Consider the following 19,645-nt stretch of genomic DNA (forward strand, 5'->3'; position numbering starts at 1 on the left):
ATGGGCTTTGGGAAACACCTTTGCTTGTATGTGCGCAGAGGTGAGCTCACGTTCCTCAGACCCCTTCGTTATCATACTTACAAATTAGAAAACAAACTTTCCCTGCATTGCAAATTCAAAGATTTTTAAGGGGGAAGAAGTTAGCGGTCTTGTATTTCCCATGTTGTTTGCAATGACTGCTGTGCCCTGAGCCTGGTAAAAACACATTAGATGATACCAACAATGTCCACTAGGTCCGTTGTATCTGTTCCTCAGCCTTGTGGCCTGGCAATGAACATAAACCATCATTGGCATTTGTGGTGGCGCTTCAGAGTTTACAAAGTGCTGTCACGGATCTCCTAGGATGCGGTAGGGCACAGTGATTCAAAGCCTGGGTTTTGGAATCTCCCACTTGTAAGCTGCCTGACTTGGGTTGGGCAAGTTACTTATTATCGCCTCAGTAAAAGAGGAATGATAAACTCATCAGTGTGCTGGAAAGATTAAATGCGGTCGTGTGTAGGAAGTGCTTAGGACATACCTGGAGTAGAAAAAATGCTCATTTTATCATCATCGTTCGTGGGGAAGATATGACTTGTATAAGATTACCTAAAACCAATTTAAAGAAAAGGCTGCCGTCTACAAATTTATCTTTTTCTCACTGTAGCCTCTTAAGGTCATTCTGTCTGATCTCCCATCCCCATTGCGAGATGACCTCTGTGGGAGAGCGCACGGCTTTTTGGGGGTAACGTTCAGGTATGAGTAAATTTTCATTTGCAGAAATTAAAATGTGAGTCAGACCTGACAGCAGATTTTCAACCTTGTGCCTAGTTTCAGTCTTCTCCCTTTCCTAGCTTGGGTTTGCCCCGCTCTTGGAAACCCACAGTGAGAGGAAAGGTGCGTTCAGCCTTGTAGTCTCATTGTCCCCCACTTGCTGCCCTTGAGCCCTGCTAGTTCTGGCTCCCCCGGGGTTGGAGGAGGAGAAGGGAGGAGGGTGAACGGCGCCTGGGGTCTGGTGCTGGGTGCGATTGCTGTCTGAGTTGATGCCTTGCACATGGCAGGGCTCTGGTGGCGGCTCTGTCTTCTGGAGGGCACTTTTGTGATTCCTTTGGGGAAGCTTTACAGGGACAGGACGGACATGCACTGTTGCACTGTTGCCTCCCGATACAGGCATGTGCCTTCCAGCTGACCCAGTTCCACTTCCTCCTTAGCCCCTAGGCCACCCCCTCCCCCATGGAGACTCTTTCTATTGTAATCATCACACCCCTACTGGCAAAATCTTAAATGGAGCCTTTTAAGGAAACCTTACTCTTCATTGGCCTTCACGTGGCCCAGGTGGAAAGCACCGGGTCCTTCCCTAGCCAAACTCTGGATGCGTGGCTTTGTCACCACTCTGTGGCCACAGGTGGCTCTTACCAACTTCCTGCCTCATTTTTTCAGGCTACATGTAGGTACCATCCCGTGTCCTCCAAAGTCTTGGGTCCCTGCGGGCGGCTCTCCGAGTGGTGTTCTCCGCGCCCTTTCCTCAGCCTCAAGTGGTGTTGTCAGAGACATGGGGGAAGGGCGGGTCCTCCTGTTATATGCAGACAGAAGGTGCTGAGCTCTCCACGGGTTGCAGAATAGCCTGGGGCCCCTGGCGGCACGTTTAGCACAGGTCTTCCACCTCTTAGAACAGCGCTGTCCCATAGAAATATACCGCCAACCACACCTCTGATCTTAAATTTTCTCTTAGCCATGGTAAGTGAGTCAAAAGAAGCAGGTAAAATTAATCTCAATAACATTTTATCTAATCCATTTATCACCATGTAATCAATAAAAAACATTATCCCTGCAATATTTGGTGAAAACTCATACTGAGCCTTTGGCGGCTGGTGTGTGTTTTCCACGTGCACGTGCCTCAGTGCAAGGACTCAGTAGCAGCTTCAGGTATTCGTGTGACTGGTGGCTACCGTGCTGGACAAGCCAGCTTTAGAAGATGGAGGGAGGGGGCTCGTCACCTGTTGTTCTCAGCCGAGACGCCTCAGAACTAAGAGTTAAGTTGGGACCCGTACGGTGCACCCAGCCCGTACGTGGAGAACCAGGTCTCAAATGCAGGTCTTCTAACATAACGTTCGGTGTTTTTGTTCATTTGTTAATTTTGTTCTGCCATCGTGCTGTTCAGGTACTGCTGTGCTTTGTTCCCGGGGATCTCAGGGGTTGGAGGGACATTTTGGGGTAAGGAGATGGCTGTAGACGTTTGTGTGAGTCTTTAGAGGTTCTGGGGTAACTCCGGCGTGGGCAATGGCATCGTAGAGCCCATTCCTGACAATCGGCTCCCGCTGGCCTGTGCTGGGGCTGCCTAGTGAGGGAAGCTCTGTCCTCCGGTGGCGGATGTTTCCGCAGTCCACGCCGTTAGCCAGAGAGGAGCATAGCAGGTCTTTAAATTTCATCATGAAAAGAGAAACGAGGGGCGCCTGGGTGGCTCCGTCGGTTAAGTGTGTGACTCTTGATCTCAGCTCAGGTCTTGATCTCAGGGTCATTGAGTTCAAGCCCCACATTGGGCTCCGCACGGGGCATGGAGCCTACTTAAAAAAATAAATAAGTAACAATTAAAAAATAAAAAGAAACCAGAAACTATTTCATGGTAGTCTGTCTTTGAAAAGGCGGGACTCATCAGAAGGCATCTGTGGCCGGGCCAGATAGCACTATCTTTTGTGATAGTTCGGATTGGGGCAGGTGGCCTCGTTATTTGGACCTAGAACTTTAAAAACGGTGAAGTTCAAATCTTCCAAAGAATTCAACATCTGATAAAGTACACCTTCCCATTGCAGAAAAGAAACAAAATCCAAAAGATCATAAGCCAGAAAGTGTTGAGGAGGTCACCTAGAGGACGTGACCACTGGTTGACCCATGAGCTGGACCCTGGCCCTCAGAGGCTTCTGATCTGTCCTCTGTCCTTGGGACAGTGGGTTCTAATTGCCTTTCCTGCTCCCAGAGGCTGCTGTAAGGACACAGCCTGAAGATAGTCGGTGGTGTGGTGTTGAGACCATCTGGATGGTTGATGTGACTGAATCCAGTTAAAGCCTCTACATGAACTTGTAAGATTCGATGGGCAAGTGTGGAGGTCGGCTCATCTGGTGCGGCCAAGACAAGCCTCGTCAGTAAGTTCCTTTGCTTATGAAACTTGTCACCTACCAACACGGAGGGGCTGTCTTTCTCTTCAGTCTCTCCCCACCCTCTGCACATGGAGGCAGGTTTCAGATTTCACCCAGGAAGCTCCCGCAGAAGTTGCAGGCCTACAGAAATTCTCCCTGTTGACATCTCGTGTACTTCCTTGCACTTCCCATGTAGGTGTGCCTGCTCAATGCACATGGGCACACACCTGCACTGTAGGGGTCATATGGAATAAGTAGATCTGTGTGTTATTTTTCATCTAATGGTCTGTTATGAACTTGCCCTCGTCATTGACATTCTTCAAAAGAATAATTTGTAATAGCCAAGTCATATTCCATTGCATTCTTATTGAATGTTAAATTCTCTTCTGGGGTCTGAAGTGGCACCGAATCTGAAAAGGTCTGAGAAGTGGAAAGGGCACAGGCAGACTGGGGACCTTTCCCAGACCTGCCTCTTCCTAGCTGGTGACCTTGGTCTTTGTGTCACTGGTTGAAATTCCCTTGTCTTGAGTTCTAAGTCTACGAAATGAGAAAAATAGCATCTACCTTACAGAGCCATTCAGAGGCTTAATGGACGTGTCCTATGTAAATTACACAACGCGCTGCAGGCACATAGTAAATGCACAATGAACGTTCATGCCCATTTATCGTCCCCAGGCTATTCATGTTCTTTGTCATTAGCCCATTCTCCGGCGCCTACAGCATTTCTCTGGAGAGATAGTACCCTGTAAGCTGCCTGTGTGCTTTAAAGCTTGCATCTTCTGACTGCTTTGTGGGGACTCTCTGGGGACACATGCTTGCCAACCACCCTGATTTCTGTCCCGTGCCCTCAGAGCAACTGTCGGTGACACGTGATATAGAGAGGAAGAGACGTGGGAGCTTCTCAAGATGGAATGGCAGATTGTACTGGTCTAGCTCATCACTCACAGTAGGAAGACCCTGGGGACAGAGGGCCAGGTGCTGAGCTGGTCTTCCCAGGTGTGTTTGCTTGGCTAAGTTGAATTCCCTTTTTGTCATTCCCTTCTGTGGTTTCTGCTGTTGATGTAGCCGTGGGACTACAGGGAGAAGGGAGTCTTGTGATTTTTTTTTTTTTTTTTTTTTTGGTGTGGGACTCTGCTTCTCACTTCTGGGCTTTCTCCCCCTTCATCCTTCTCTTCCAGACACTTGGTTTAGCTGCTGACCCAGCTCTCATCAGGCGAGTACACATTTTGCAATTTGCCTCCCATTGTTTTGACGATGGATGTGATTTGTATATGGCATCATCACATAATATCCCTATTTATGGCAGCTCTCTGATCCGGAGGTAGGGGTGAGGAGGAGGAAGCTTCAAGCCTGTCTTCTGACCCAGAAACCACCTCTTGGTTCTATAGCAACTACCTTTCCCCCCACGATCTCTTCCTGACTTGGGGGTCAGTGTGGAAAGGTCTATGGGGTTCTAACCTGTGGGGTATCATGTGTCATTAAACTTTGTGGTAAGGAGCCCCCCATGCTGCACGGCTCTCTGTGATCTGGAACCTGGATATACACTGATGTTTTGTTTGTATGCAATAAACAACTATATTGGATTGTTAAGTGATAGTTACTTTTGGCGTTTAAAAATAAGATTGGAGGAGAGAGAAATTGGCTGCAAATCCCGGTGACATATGAGTCACCAAAGCGCGTTGAATTGGGCAGGTACATCCTCCTCGCCCTGCTTTATTCTGTGGTGCGCTCAGTTTTAGTAACCGTTGCAGGGTGGGATGGTGATCTCATTTAGCCAACATTTATTGAGCACCTGTTTATGTCAGGCAATGTGCCAGGGACGGGAAGGACAAAAAACAAAAACGAAAAAGCCCAGACGTGAGCAACAGCCCTGAACAAGCTTGCATTTACTGGAAGGATTACAATAAGGCATGTAGGAAGAGCCCAGGCACCGAACACCAGCGTCTGCTGAAGTGTCCCATGCGTTTGCTTGTTGGCGACACCTTTGGGGATGAGGAGGAGCTTGCCAGGTGGAGTGTGGGGGCAGCCACGCTGGCAGAGAGCGCTGTGCCCTCAGGGAAAGGGGGGAAAGCGCCAGACCTCTCTGGCACTCAGACCGCTGGGTTTCGAGCCCAGGGGGCCTTGGAGAAAGACGGAGATGCAGGGACAGGCAGAGGGCAGTTCTGAAGGGCCTTTCAGGGATCGGAGCAAGTCAAACCTGAGAGCTATTTTGTTTTCACGTAAAAATTACTTTTTATTAAGTGTGGTTTTGAGAGAGAGAGAGAGGGTGAGCAGGAGAGGGGCAGAGAGAGAGGAAGAGAGAGGGAATCCCAGGCAGGCTCCGCACCAGCAGTGCAGAGCCCGACGTGGGGTTCCAACCCCCAAACCATGAGATCACGACATGAGCCGAAATCAAGAGTTGGACGGAAGTGTAACCAACTGAGCCAGCCAGGCGCACCCCCCCCCCCAAAGTATTCTTTAAATATAACAACATTATGCTGAGTCAACTTATACTCTAAGAGAAAACTGTAGGCAAAGTCCCCCATTAGCTACTTCTGTTTTGATTTTCATTACCTCTACAGCAGAGTTGTGGTCTAGCCTGTGTCTGTCCCTTCCAGTCAGCCAAGTGCTCATTGGGACAGCCCCGGGTTCAAACAGCCTCCAGGGCCAGCAGCACCCCGCTGTGAGCTGCCTCAGCCCTCCGCTGTTTGGTCCATGCTCTGGGGTGGATGCCTATCAGTATTAATAAAAAAGAAAAATAGGGGCGCCTGGTCGGCTCAGCCGGTTAAGCATCCAACCTCGGCTCAGGTCATGATCTCATGGCTCGTGGGTTTGAGCCCTGCATCGGGCTCTGCACTGACAGCTCAGAACCTGGAGCCTGCTTCCAATTGTGTCTCCCTCTCGTGCTCTGCCCCTCCCCTGCTCACTCTCTCACTCTCTCTCAAAAATAAACATTGAAAAAAATCTTTTATTTATTTGTTTTATTTTCTTTTAATTAAGAAAACAGAAAAGAAAACGAAAGCCTTCCCCTCAGCTTTTCTAGGTACCTTAGAGGCATAAGAACAGATTCCAGGAGGCTGTTCCCTCTGGGTACCCAGTGTTTAATTAGGGGCTAACCCCAACTTGTTACTTGGCCCATTTTATGCTTCCATACCACAAATGCAAGAGACCGGGAGCATGAAAAGAGGGAGCCACTCTCAGTGACGTCCCTCTCTATTCACACCTGTGTACCTCTAGCGTTTTGCCAGGTACTGTTCTAAGCAGTTGACACATATTAACCGATTTAATCCTCTTAAAAACCCTTTAAAGCAAGTTCTGTCCTAACCTCCACTCACAAATGTGGAGACCGCGATCCAGAGACAGAGGCTAACTGCTCAAGCTCGCACGGCCAGAATGTGGCAGGGTAGTGTTTGGAACCAGGCAGCCTGGTTCCCAGAATCCGTGCTTCCCTCCCCAGCTGTCACATCTCTGTGTGGCTACCCAGAGCCAGACCCCCACTTCAGAGATGGTTGCTGTGCCGTAATTGGTTCCTGGAATATTCCTTCTCATTTGAATCCATTTGTCCTGAGTTAATCCCACGGCTGGCATGTTCATTGCCAAGTCTCTATCTCTGTCTCTGTCTCTCTCTCTCCCTCCACCCCCTCCCTCCCTCTCTTTCTTGCCCCCCACCTCTCTCTCCTCCCAGACTGATCCCTTGGGGCAAAAACACTTGAGTTTTGGCCTCACCATCTTGCTCTACCTTCCAGTTCCTGTGACCTTAAACCCCAAGGAACTGATGAATTCGTAAATTGATGACTAGCCACCCACCCTCTTCCACCCTTGCAGCCGGGGCGATGTGCTCATATCCTATCATGCAGAAGGCAGAGCTTCCAGCAAAGAAGGCTAAACCCATGTGGCCCGCAGAGGACCTTGGCCTTGCTGCTCACTCCACACCATAGTCTCCTGAGCCATTAATACAGTGTCCCCGCGCCCCCCCACCCCCCCATCTCCACTCTACCATCCCTGAGGGTCTGACGCATACTTACCCTCACCATTTGTTTTTTTTTTTTAATGGGGAAAAAAATTACAATCATCATCATTTTTCTGTCTTTAAAGAGCAAATAGAGAGAGATACAGAGCCCATATATATTTTCCTTCTCTAAGTGGTATTTACTTAAATGCAGATATCCTGGTTTCCCGTGTAGAGTTGCGAGCAATACCTTTCAATTTAAATGTTAATAGGGGTGTAAAACTTCAAAATCAAAATTTTTCTGTGAGGGAGAACTGCTTTTTCTGGTTCTGTTTAATGGTTCTCCTGGCCTTTCGTCCTCCACCCTCCCTCATTATCTACCCCCTTCTGCCCAGCCTTTCCACTGCACGGAACTAAATTCCTTCTCTAAAAAGTTTAGAATGCACCTTTCTCATTTCAAAACTTAGAACGCGAAACATTAGGGTCACTGAATACAGATGATGGGCTCAAACCCAAAAGGATTCATGAGATGATTTTTCTTTATCTCCGCTTTGGCTGGCAGAGTCCGACTCATCATCCCGGGTTCTTTAAGGGGATTTATTCTTAGACCAGCTTCGCATAATATTTTAACAAGGCTTCAGATACCCGAGTGAGGTGTGTCCCCTTTTCTTTCTTTTCTAAAAAGGCAGGAAGAAATGGCTAACGAAATACAAGCTACATAAGTACCTGGGTGCAGGGTACTGCTTTGGGACAGTGAGCAGTCACGGAGAATAAAAAAGACAGTTTCTTCCTCCCCAGGAGATAAAATTGGCACATAGGGTAGGTGCAGATGGGCAGGAAGGGGGCCGTCTTCTGCACGTGGGTCGTTCCACAGGCAGAGTGGTCCTCGGGATTTACTCAAGCGCAAACAGAAAGCAACCAAGGTGTAAAGACAATGGAAGTCATGAGTATTGCCTTTAAGTTGAGGTACTGCAAGCATAATTCCCTTCCTAAGGACCTCATGGACCAAATTTTGCATATGAATGTGATACCCGGCTTCATCTTCCTTTTCTTTATTTTCTGGGTCCTTCATTTTCTCATTAATTATTTTTATCCTGGTTACACTGTGCGTGTGTTATAAGCCTCCTCGAGTCTTTTTCTTAGGAACATGATAGGAGTGGTAATACATAAGTTGGAATTGATTTTATAATAAAAATTTCAGTGACTTTGATTCTGTTATTTTAAGGTGCTGTATTCTCCAGATAGTTCTTTTCGATGGACTCCTTCCTGTTCTTATTTCATGGAGGCCAAATACGTTTCATGTCTTGCCTCTCTGGGAATATTAATAATAATTTTGAGTTATTGCCTCTTCTCTGTGCAGCTCATTTCCTAAAGTTCCTTTGCTCCCAGGTTATACGTACGTGGTTGGTGCTGGGTCGGCAGGTGACCCTGCCAAAGCTGTCTGGAAGCACCGAGTGGGTGGCGGGCTTGTCCGTGGGACGCTCCCTTGCACAGTGGTCAGAGGGGCTTCCTGTCGGGCTCCTCCAGTGTTGAGTGTCTATCTAGGTCTTTCCTCTTGGGCTGGTCACCCCTGGAGAGACCTCTCCCAGCCCCCAGGCTGGACGGCAGAGGCCAGGCAGTCAGCTTCCGGGAGCTGAGGAGAAGGGGGCTAGGGTCCCAAGGGCAAGGATACAACATTCTGTATGTGAATGGTCACGTCTTCACCTATGTGGAATGGCCCTCACCGAGCCTGTCAACCGCCAGTGCTAAGCACCCCCACTCCAGGGAAAGGGAAGGGGAGGGGGGTCCCCTAGTGTCACAGAGTGGATGAGGGATCTAGGGATCTAGTTCCAACTCAGACAACTTCCACCAAATCCTGCTTTTATTTATGTTCTCCCCCTGTGGGTAACTGATCCAAAGGAACCCGTGGGTGCCAGTTCACGAGACTTTGGGGAACTCCGCAGGTTGGTTTTCTGCTTCAACGCTGCTGCCTCCAGTTTGGCTCCAGCCAAGTGCACCGTCCGCCAGCTTTGCTGCTTCCAGTCCTGTGTGTTGTCATTTCTCCTCTTTTCCCATCCGTGTGGATTTCCATCTTTGAAAAAAAAAAATCCCAGACCTATAGTTCTCCCTTTATTTGGGAGGAAGAAATGCTCAGTATGTTCTTTAACTGCATTATTAATTTTCTTTTCCCACACAGCTCACTCTTCCTTTATTTCACTGGTTTGTCAATAAATTCTCTAACTTCTTTAGGAGTGCCTGGGTGGCTCAATAGGTTGAGCATCTGACTGGTGATTTTGGCTCAGGTCACGATCTCAGGTTCGTGGCATCGAGCCCCACATGGGTCTCTGTGCTGACAGCTTGGAGCCTGCTTCGGATTCTCTCTCCCTCTCTCTCCCTCTCTCTCCCTCTCTCTCCCTCTCTCTCCCTCTCTCTCCCTCTCTCTCCCTCTCTCTCCCTCTCTCTCCCTCTCTCTCCCTCTCTCTCCCTCTCTCCCTCTCTCTCCCTCTCTCCTCCTCTCTCTCCCTCTCTCCCTCTCTCCCTCTCTCCTCCTCTCTCTCTCTCTCTCTCCTCCTCTCTCTCCCTCTCTCTCCTCCTCTCTCTCCCTCTCTCTCCTCCTCTCTCTCCCTCTCTCTCCCTCTCTCCCTCTCTCCCTCTCTCTCCCTCTCTCTCCCTCTCTCTCCCTCTCTCTCCACCTCTCTCCCTCTCTCTCTCTCTCTCTCCCCCTCTCTCTCTCTCTCCCTCTCTCTCTCTCCCTCTCTCTCCCTCTCTCTCCCTCTCTCTCTCCCTCCCTCCCTCCTACCCTCCCTCCCCTGCTCACTCTCTCAAAATAAATAAACAAACTTTGGATTTTGCTTTCCTTGTCTGTAAAATAGGACTATTTCTTGTCCTGTGTTTGCAAGTTGTTGATGCAGCTGCCCTGAATTACCACGTGGGTCTGAGAACGAAATAACCAAACACACATGCACGGCTCTGGCAAAATCAGACTCACGGGGTGACGGTAAAAATCCTCCCGACCTCTGGTCTTCATCCTGCTTTTCCAGATCAGCAGCTTAGCACGGCCCTCCCTCGGCTTTGGCTGACAGAGTGCACCTAATCCTTGCTAGAGGGCCACGGCCCCTCCCAGGCCTGGGACACAGATGACTGTTACCTGTCTCCGGACTTTTACAAGAGAAATGATTTTCCCGTGTCCCTGCCCTTGTGCCTTTTCCTGTAAGTTAAACACTTTGCTTTCCTCCACCAACCATGATAGCCTTCCCTCTTTCCCCGATTCGCATTTCCTTTTCCTGCCCAGCCCAGTTTTCCGTCTCTGGCCTGGGGGGACACACCTTACCGGACACATCGTCCACTTAATCCCCCAGGCAATCTCCCGTGGATCTGCAGGGGCTGAGGCTCAGTAAGCCTTCTCCATGAGCAAGGCCAAGTGCAGTGGGAGGGGCCAGGTGGTTTCAGCAGTGCTGTCCATCTCTGATGTTGCCAAAGGAACCAAGATCTTAGAAGCCCTTCATGCACTGAAAAGGGGCATAGAGTGAAATTTCCTGATCTGTGTAAGGGGGTATAAGCCTACTTTAATCCAAAAATACCCCGAGCTCTCCTCCGCCGCTCTCACTGCCTCCTTGCCCTTGACCACAGTGGAGAGTGGATGCAACACTTCTGGGAGTCCATCCAAATGGACTCACACATCAAGGGATGCTCTTCTCCACCTAGGAGGCAGCTCCGGCCTGGCTCACGCGAGGGTCTGGGGCGGCGCCTGAGGAAGAAGGGCTGAGACAGGTGGCAGGACGACCAGGGCAGTTAGATCACGGGATACGAGGTGGTGCCTGTGCAGCTGGCAAGACTGTGCCTCCCTCCTCACCTCAAGCTGGCTGTGGGTGCCCGTGCACCAAGCGGGGAGCCGGCTCAGGAAGCGGGGTGCACGTCTGAGTGCCGCGATCGAGTGATGTCCTCCGTGCAGCTTCCTCGGACACCGTGGTGATCGGAGCCATCTGTAGCGTGGCATGATGATGAGGCATTGCTGGCAGTTCACATACGTGACAGGAACGGCATTACTTCTACCCGGTGCGGCAGGCATTCCGGGTTGGGCAGGGGAGGACAGAGGAGGACGGGTAGAGCAGGAACGTGCTCCGTGGGTGGATTTCTGCCTCTGCAACAGGGTCCTGTCCTGCCCCTTGTGCGAGCTGCTTTCCTTTGCTCCTCCCTCCCCTCCTCCAGCCAGCCCCCTGGGGGGTGCTGCCAGGGTCTCATCCTCCGTGTCAGGTCAGGGAGCGTGGACCAAATCCCTCTTCCGAGGAGAGAAGGCCAGGGTTTCTCTAGCCTGACTGTGCCAGGATCTGCCGTAGCTCCCGATGGGGGTGACTGGAGTGACAGAGGAACAGAGCGGGCAGGGCGCCCTCGCGGTGCATGGAGACCTGCCAGGCATTTGTAGGCATGAGGCGAGATCACCCTGTGCTTCCACGGGTATGGATGTGGTTAGCTGTCAGGTGCCCTCACTTCCACTCCCAGTCTCCCCCTCCCTGAGAGGGAGGAGTGCCCATGGGGCCCTCCAGGCTGTCCTGGGAAGCCCCGGGGCAGAGGCTGGGCAGATGGCTTGCTCCTGTTTGGAGCCCCATTGGTGGGGCTGGGGCTGGGGCTGGGGCTGGCAGATGGGCTTTGCACAAACTGCAGAGGTAGACAGGGAGCGGCAGGCTGGCAAGGCTGGGGCAGGGTGGAGGGAGTCAAGGACTAGCAGCGAGGAGGTAAGGAGGAGGAGGGAGGTAAGAAGGCTGGACGCCAGGGAGGGAGCGTGAGGCTGGTAGGGATGCCCTGGAGGGCAGTGGAGAGATCCAGGAGGAAGCCGCACCTAGAAAGAGGCTGACATGTGACAGTATCTCTGCCCTCTCCCTTCCACCAACAACACCGCCTTTCCAGACGTCCCTCCTCACCGTACCCGCCTCGGCTTTGTGCAGTGGGGTCAGCGAGGCGTGGAACGGGGAAAGGCCGGACCTAGAAAGCTGGGCTGACCTGGGGTCCACGGGAGCTGAAGAGGCCTGCTCAGGGGCTCGGTCTGAGAGCAGCAAGTTTGGCTCTCCGCCCTGCAGCCCCACATGTGGGGAAAGCTGAGCCCCTGCCAGCTGGCTTAGAGGGAAGGAACAGGACACCGCCAACAGCTTCCTCCTCGCACTGGACCTCCTGGAGAGCCCCGTCAGCCCTGGAGGGAAGAGAGGGAGCACTCGGCAGGTGCAGCCCATCTGCCGAGGCCCCGCCCTCCACTAAAGGCCTGTTTCTTCCTGAGAGGTGAATGATGCTGTGGTTAGCACCTAGGAGCCATCCAGATCTGGGTTTGATGCCTTGTTCTGGTACTCAGTAGCCATAAGGCTCTCGGCAGTTGACTCCGTTTTTCAAATAAGGATAAAGGCAGTTCCTGTTGCAGACCGTTGGGCCTGATGCTTGGGAACGACAGAGCTGCACCTGGCACAAAGGTGCATAAGAAATGACGCCGATTGGGACTGCAGTCTCTCCTTGTGCCTGCCAGCCAAACTGTCCTGGCATGCTTTTTGCACCTGAGGAGAGTTACCGCCAGGGGCCCTCTCTCCTGTACAAAAGAAGCTCAGTTGTGCAAGGTTGTCTGAAAAGGGTATGTTGCCTTCCCGCCCCTGCAGTGTGCCACCCTCTCCCTTTTTACCCGGGGCCGGGATGCACCTTGACTGCGAGTTCTAGGTTCCGATGCTAACTGTTGCCCACTTGCTTCCCCACAGACCTGCGCAGGATGACCGCCGGCTTCATGGGCATGGCGGTGGCCATCATCCTCTTCGGCTGGATCATCGGCGTGCTGGGCTGCTGCTGGGACCGGGGCCTTATGCAGTATGTAGCAGGGCTTCTCTTCCTCATGGGAGGTAAGGCCTCAGGCTTGGGGAGCTGCTGGGGAGCCAAGCAATCCTGGCTCCTGGGATTCTGGGAGAATGGCTAGGGGACATGCATTCATTCATTCATCAGACACGTTTTGAGCTCCTCTTAGCATCCGTCGCTGCGCCAGCTTCTGGGGATGCAAACGCTGATAAGATCTGGTCCTCAGCTCTCGAGGGGCTGACCGCCTGGTGTGGGAGACTGTGAGGTTATGGCACTGAAAGAGAGGTATCAGACTGGGGGTGAGCGTGACCTCAGAAAATGCTCAGGCCTTTTATGCAGATATTGGACTTTGGGATGGGAAGCAGGTGCTATTTGGGTAGTTCCTGTTTAAAAGCCCATCCTCGCCTTTGATTTACGAGTCCTAAATTCTGCTACCGTTTCCAAACAAGGCACTCTAAGGGTGGTAGGACCAGGCTAGACCTTTGTCATATCTGTCTCCCTTACTCTCTGCTAGTGTCATGGCCATTGAACTGATCCAGTGTCCTTATAAAGGATTATAGATACAGAGAACCGTATGGCTATGCAGGAGTAGGTTCCAGTCCATGGAAAGCAAAGTCAATCCACGCTCTGCATGCGCCTGTCTTCCCTGACGTCTCAGTCCAGACCTGAGGTTAACCGTCAGATATATTCCTCACAGTCTACTCCGCAAGAAGTGGACTGATGCACCGTGTGGAGCTAGGTGGAGGGGGAGCTGAGCTTGAATAGCAGGAATTAGACATATTTATGGGAAGAAAGGAAAGTGAGTCCTACATATGGAAACGATGTCAGCTAGACTTTAGGCACCACATGCTTATGACCAGCTCAAGTTCCCTTTGTGAAGGGCCTGACTCCGGGTTTCTGAGCAGAGATGGCAGGTGAAGGACTGGGTCAGCCTGGGGAAAGGTAATGGCCGTCCCTCTGGGTGCACGGAGAGATGTCTGGGGCTGGTGAGCTATCGGTTGGGAGAGGGGGAGAATTGCAGGATTCGTCTTGGGGCCTGACAGTTTGCCCTTTTACCACTGAAGCACAGCCATTCTGAGCCAAAGACAAGACAGGGCTTTCCAGGGTGCCCCAGGCTGACGGAACCCTCTGCCCCCAGAGTCCGATGTCCCGTGCTTACAGTCATGAGGGAGGGAGGGAGGGGGGATCCCTAGCAGTCCCTACACCCCTCCTTCTGGTCTCCCATGGAGACAGGCCCGCAAGACCGGCTGGTCCTTTTTCCGTGCCTCGTGTCCTCAGTGAAGCAGGGGTCGGGCTCAGCCCCTGGCCTCCTCACTCCTTTTTCGCCACAGTGGAGACCTTTTTGTGTCCACCTTCCAGTCAAAATCTCCCATGGACCCTGAAATGTAAAAAGATAAAAGCAGAGTGGCCCTGTTTGTAGTGAGTGTTCTCTCTAAGACGCTTTTGGTTATACAGAGATAGGCTCCAGTAAAACAGGGCTTTTCTAAGGCTCTAGAAAGGTCTCCTAGGAATCGGAGAAAAGCTGAGCAAACAGGCCGCAGGCAGAGCAGGAATCCTGGAGCTCTAGGCGCTGACACTCTTTCATCCCCACCCTTCTGAGTTGTTCCCAGCCCCCTTCGCATGCACTGCCTGCTCTCCGGGCCAGGCGCACAGCCCACATCCTGTGTGACTGTGCCGCGTCTCCAGGACTCTGGTGACCTCCTTCCCTGCTGCGGCTCAAGTCAGCTTCTAGACACAGAGACAGAGAGAGAGAGAGAGAGAGGTAATGTGATTAGCCCATTTATCCTCTCTGGCCAGGTCACACGCCATTGGTCAGGCAGTAAACGGGCCAGAACTGAGTGACCATAACTGGGCCAACAGCTGTGACCAGGGTGGGGTCAGGGGCGCTTCCTGCTCCCCTGAGACATAGGTGAGAACTCTCCCAGGAGAAGGTGTAGGGGCAGAGGGAGGGGTGCCTGGAACCCTGCCCACAACCAGCAAGCCTGGGGCTCTGGAGAAGACAGTCTGAAAGCTTGGAATGATGAGGAATCAGAGGAATCCCTCAGAGTGGATGAGTGAGCGCATTGTTCACCTCGTGTTCTCAGTCACTGCACACTCCAATCACCTGAAAAGCCCTTAAAAACACTGATGCTGGGCCCTCACCGCAGAGCAGTCCGAGCAGGACTTCTGGGGGTGATCCTCATGTGCAAGCAGGGTGAGAGCCTGAGGAATAGCTGAACTTTCAAGCTCTCTCCGGTTGTAAAATGTTATGCTTCTAGGGATGAGCCAATTGGCCAAGACCTCTCATGATTTGTTTTCTTTCTTCCCTCCACTCCCGCACCTCTGTGACTGTTTCTCAAAGCCTTATGCGGCAAGAGATGGGCAGGTGCCACGACAGGGCTTCAGTTATTCCTGTGGAGACCTAGCCGAGCCCTGGTTACTGAGGGGCTCAGCGAAATCTGCCTTCTAGGACACGCACTATATTTTTTTATTACGGCAAAATCATAGTTCATGATAGAATGTTAGCATCAAGAAGAGCTTCGGGGAAGTTGCTGTTCTAAGAGCTGTTTCTTGCTGACAGGGACACCGCCCTGGTTGGAGTTAACCCGTTCCCTCCAGCCTGGAGCTTCTTTCGCTGGGTCCATAAGTAGGGCTGTGCCCTCCCACAAGAGGCTAGGGAGAGAAGTGGTGTCCACACACCTCGTGGGCACCATCGGGCCAGGCTCCCACGGAGGAGAACAAGAACAAAGCCAGGAAGAGCTGATCCCTTGAACAGTGGTCTTTTGGGGAAGCTGAAGCTCCCAAGGGTGGGAGAACACTCTCTTCTGCCTCAAGTTAGTGTCCTTTCCAACTAGGCCAGACACAGCCATGGGGGGCCAGATGCCCAGAGCAGCTGCCATCTCCTGACACCGTGAATTTGGCTCAGTTAGGAGTTGGAGAGGGAGCCGACTGAGGAACAGACGCGGTCCTTCCCCGATCCCTGCTCAGCAGAGAGAGCTACTAGAGAGGCCCGGGTGTCAACCCCGAAAGATGCTTTGGCCTATAGAACCCTGTGTGTCAAAGAGCCCTTTCAGCACCAAACCCTCCCAGCACCTGACCCGTCCCTGGCCCCTGGGAATCAACCTTCTAGGATTAGGCTGTTGAGGTGCTTGGAGAGTCCACTACCAGTGACAGCCCTGTCATGGATATGGCAAAACAATCAGTCACTCAGACTCTGGGTATTTGTGGCAGAGTGGGACCGAAAAAGGTCTCTCAGCCCTAGCTTTCCCCCAGATTGGCATTCCAGGCATCTGTACTGAGCACGGGCTGGTGCCCCAAGGATTAGATTGAGTGACAACAACAGCTGGTGGGGACCAACGGCAGCATTTGGGCTGGTGCTGGCCAGGCAAGGGCGTGGTGAACAGGTGGAAGAAGAAGGGTCAGCAAGAATGAAAAAGGTAAATTTGGAGTCAAGAGTCCAAGACGGAATTTTACCTGATATTAGTTGAAACTACCAGGGCCAGAAAAAAAAAAAAAAAAAAAAGCAGAATTCTATTAACAACCTCTTCTCTGTTCCAACGCGAAGGAGGATGGCCCACCCTGGGCCCGACTCTCTTCCAGATTTAACTAGTTCCTGGTTAAACAGAGGGTACCCCGCACCTTGGGAAACAACCAGCAACAAATTGTTTAATTAACACTCAGCGCAGAGGAGGCAATTAATTAAGTAGGGCGAATTAGTCGGGCCGGGGGCTGGGGGCAGTGGGTGGGATCCAGTGTCCCCTTTGCCAGAGCCTCCGGGAGAGAATCTGGCCCGGCATGGCACGGCACCAACTGGGTGCAAGCAACTGCCAGAGACGTGTGTCTTGATGAGTCATCAGTGGTATTCAGAATCACAGGAACAAGATGACACGGGGAAAAGACAGCGCGGTGGGGGAGCCCGGGGCGGCTACGGTTCCTTGTAATTCACCCACTGGGCACCCTCAGAGCCACCGCAGGGCCCACACCCACAAGATGAGTGTGAACTTCCAGCCCACACCCCACCCCCGCCACATGCCCTCTCACACACTCCTGCAGGACATCGCCCTCTCCACCACCACTCAGGTCCAAGCCTCTGTGAGCTTTCTGCTAATCCTGGAGCCTCCTATCTAGATGCCGTGACGCCACCCTGGCACCCAGCAATCAGTCCTTTGCAGAGTTAACATAATGCTTTTAAAACTGTGAGTCAGGTATGTCATTTATCTGCCACCAGTGCTCCAAAGGCTTCTTCTAGTCAGAGTGAAAATAAAATCCAAAGTCTTCACCCTTTTTTAAAAGCAGTCTTAGCCAGCTTGGGCTGCTGTAACAAAATAGCAGAGATTGGATGGCTTACAAACAACAGAAATTTATTTCTTCCTGTTCTGGAGGCTGGGAAGTCCACGATCAATGTGCTGGCACATTCTGCATCTGGTGAGAACCACTTTCTGGTTTACAGGCTGGTGCCTTCCTGCTGTGTCCTCAGGTGGCGGAAGGAGCCGGGGGGCTCCGTGGGGCCTCTTGCATGAGACCGCTGATCCCAGTCACGAGGACACCACCCTTGTGACCTAATCATGTCCCCAAATCGCCGCCTCCTAATTCTATCACCTCAGGGGTAATATCTCCACATATGAATCCTAGGGGCAACCCTAGGACATTCTGTCCTTAATGGAAGCCCCATGTCATCTGGCTCATACTATCCCCCCAGCCCTCCCTTGCCTGCTTTCAGGTCAGTCCAGCCGCCCGGCTGCCTTTCCTGGAGCACACAGGGCTTCGCTGCAAGGCCCTGGGCTGACTGCCGCCTTTGCTCACGGCGTCCCCCCTGCACGGGCCTCCTGGCTGGCTCCTTCCTCGGACTCAGACTCCAGCTTAAAAGTCACCCCAAGAAGGGGCTTCCTTGACCACCCAAATTCATGGTGCCACCTAGTCACTGTCTACATTTTCATTAATTCAACTTTCTACGGCACACTCAGGGCTTTCTGAAATGTTTGTTGTTGTGTCGTGGTTTCAGTTTTTTTGTTTGTTTTTTAGCAGCTTAAAGCAAACATGTATTGTCTCACAGTTTTTACAGATCAGAATTTCAAGCACAGTTTAACTGGGCTCTCGGCTCTGGGACTCACAAAACGGCAGTCAAGGTGTCTGTAGCAGGGGCTCTGGTCTCCTCTGAGCCCAGGGTCCTCTTCCAGGGTTCACAGTGTTGTGGGTGGGATTCATTTCCCTGCAGCTACAGAATTCTAGGAAGCTTGCATATTCGGGGCCAGCAGGAGAGAGGCCCGGACTTCCTCCCTCTCGGACCTTCAGATCCCCTTTTTTGTTTTAATAGATCCATTTTTTAGATTTATAATTTTAGATTTACAGAAAAATGGAGCAGACAGTAAAGAGAGTTCCCATATTACCCTCTGCCCCTGCGCATGGTTTCCATTACTATTAACATCTTGCATTAGCATAGTCTGTTATAATTAATAAATAGTGATAAATTATTATTAACGGATGTCCACAGTTTATTCAGATTCTCTATGTTTTTACCTGATATCTATCCATCTAGTTGTCACATCTCCTTAGGCTCCCTGGGGCTGGAGTCATTTCTCAGACTGTCCTTGTTTTTAATGACCTCAGCAGTTCCGCAGAGCCCTGCCCATCCATAGAGCAGTCTGGCCCCTCTGCTGGAACTTGCCTGATTTTTGTGCGTCATTAGGCCGAGTAGTGGGTTTGGGAGGAAAAAGGGCAGAGGTCAAGTGTCATTCCATCACATCGTGTTACAAGTACAACCTGCCCACGTGATTCATGACACTGCCCCTGATCACCTGGTTGAAGTCGTGTGTGTGGGTTTCTCTACTGCAGAGTTACTCTCTTTTCCTTCTGTCCATACTGTTCTCTTTGGAAGGATGTCACCAGGCACAGCCCATCCCTGAGGACTGGGGAGTTCGACTCCCTCTCCTTTAGGGCGGAGTATCTACTTAAGTTATTTGGAATTCTTCTATAAGGGAGATTTGCCTCTCTTCCCCACTTGAAAATTTTTTTAATTTTAAAAAAATTTTTAATATTTATTTTTGAGAAAGAGACAGAGAGTGAGTGGGGGAGGGGCAGAGAAAGAGGGAGGCACAGAATCCGAAGCAGGCTCCAGGCTCCAAGATGTCAGCACAGAGCTCGATGCGGGGCTTGAACCCACACACTGTGAGATCATGACCTGAGCCGAAGTCGGATGCTTAACCGACAGAGCCACCCAAGCGTCCCTCTCTTTTCCATTTGTAAATTGATTCAGTCATTTATTTATATCAGTGTGGACTTGTGGATATTAATTTTTTACTTTGGTTTATAATCCAATTCTAGATTTGTTTTAGTGCCCCAGCTTCAGCTTTGGCCATTGGGAGCTCTTTCAGGTGGCCCTGTGCCTCTTTGACATCAATGTGGGTTTTGGTTGTTGTTTTGTTTTGAGGGGGTTTTTGAGCCCCTGTTACTTTTTGGCATACCACAAGGTACTCCAGGCTCACCTATGTTTCCTGCCCAGACCTAGGATGAGCCATTTCTCCAAGGAGCCCTGGTTCCTTTTATTGGACAATGGTGTTAGACCCAAGATCTGGGCCCTAGGTGTCTGCAGTGTGTTTGTTCATTGCCTCTCTCCCCCACTTAACATGTAAGCTCCAGAACCTCGCCCACCTTGTTCTCTAAGGTATCCCCCAAGTTGAGAACAGTGTCTGCACTCTCAAATATCTTTTGAATGCGTGCATTGCAAAAATGAATTGTGTGCAACAGAGAGAAAGTATTTTGTCTCAGTGGAACAGCTCTCCTTGAAAAAGTACGCTCCCTTATTTTCTGTTCCTGGTCTAATCTGCTC

At 51.3% G+C, this 19,645-nt stretch overlaps 1 protein-coding gene and 1 long non-coding RNA gene across 5 annotated transcripts in view; one reads left to right on the top strand and one right to left on the bottom strand.

Annotated features, from left to right (window-relative positions):
• TMEM178B (transmembrane protein 178B) overlaps window positions 1–19,645 on the top strand; it is a 358,780-nt gene that overhangs the window by 308,644 nt on the left and 30,491 nt on the right. For both annotated transcript variants that reach the window (XM_019452958.2, XM_019452957.2), the window contains exon 3: window positions 12,750–12,887. In XM_019452958.2, the coding sequence (XP_019308503.1) occupies window positions 12,750–12,887 (138 nt within the window). The remainder of the gene's footprint in view (window positions 1–12,749; window positions 12,888–19,645) is intronic.
• LOC109269117 (uncharacterized) lies at window positions 1,742–11,418 on the bottom strand. Of its 3 annotated transcripts, XR_008420458.1 has the most exons (3): window positions 10,625–11,418; window positions 10,349–10,526; window positions 1,742–2,537 (listed from the first exon to the last, which is right to left on the bottom strand). It is a non-coding gene; the product is annotated as an uncharacterized LOC109269117 (long non-coding RNA). The 3 variants fall into 3 exon arrangements; XR_008420457.1 differs by having other exon boundaries at window positions 10,349–11,418; XR_002080959.2 differs by lacking the exon at window positions 1,742–2,537 and adding an exon at window positions 7,216–9,109 and having other exon boundaries at window positions 10,349–11,418.

Source organism: Panthera pardus, unplaced genomic scaffold (genome assembly GCF_024362965.1).
Source record: "Panthera pardus isolate Hobbes unplaced genomic scaffold, ASM2436296v1 HiC_scaffold_8, whole genome shotgun sequence".
NCBI lineage: Eukaryota > Metazoa > Chordata > Mammalia > Carnivora > Felidae > Panthera > Panthera pardus.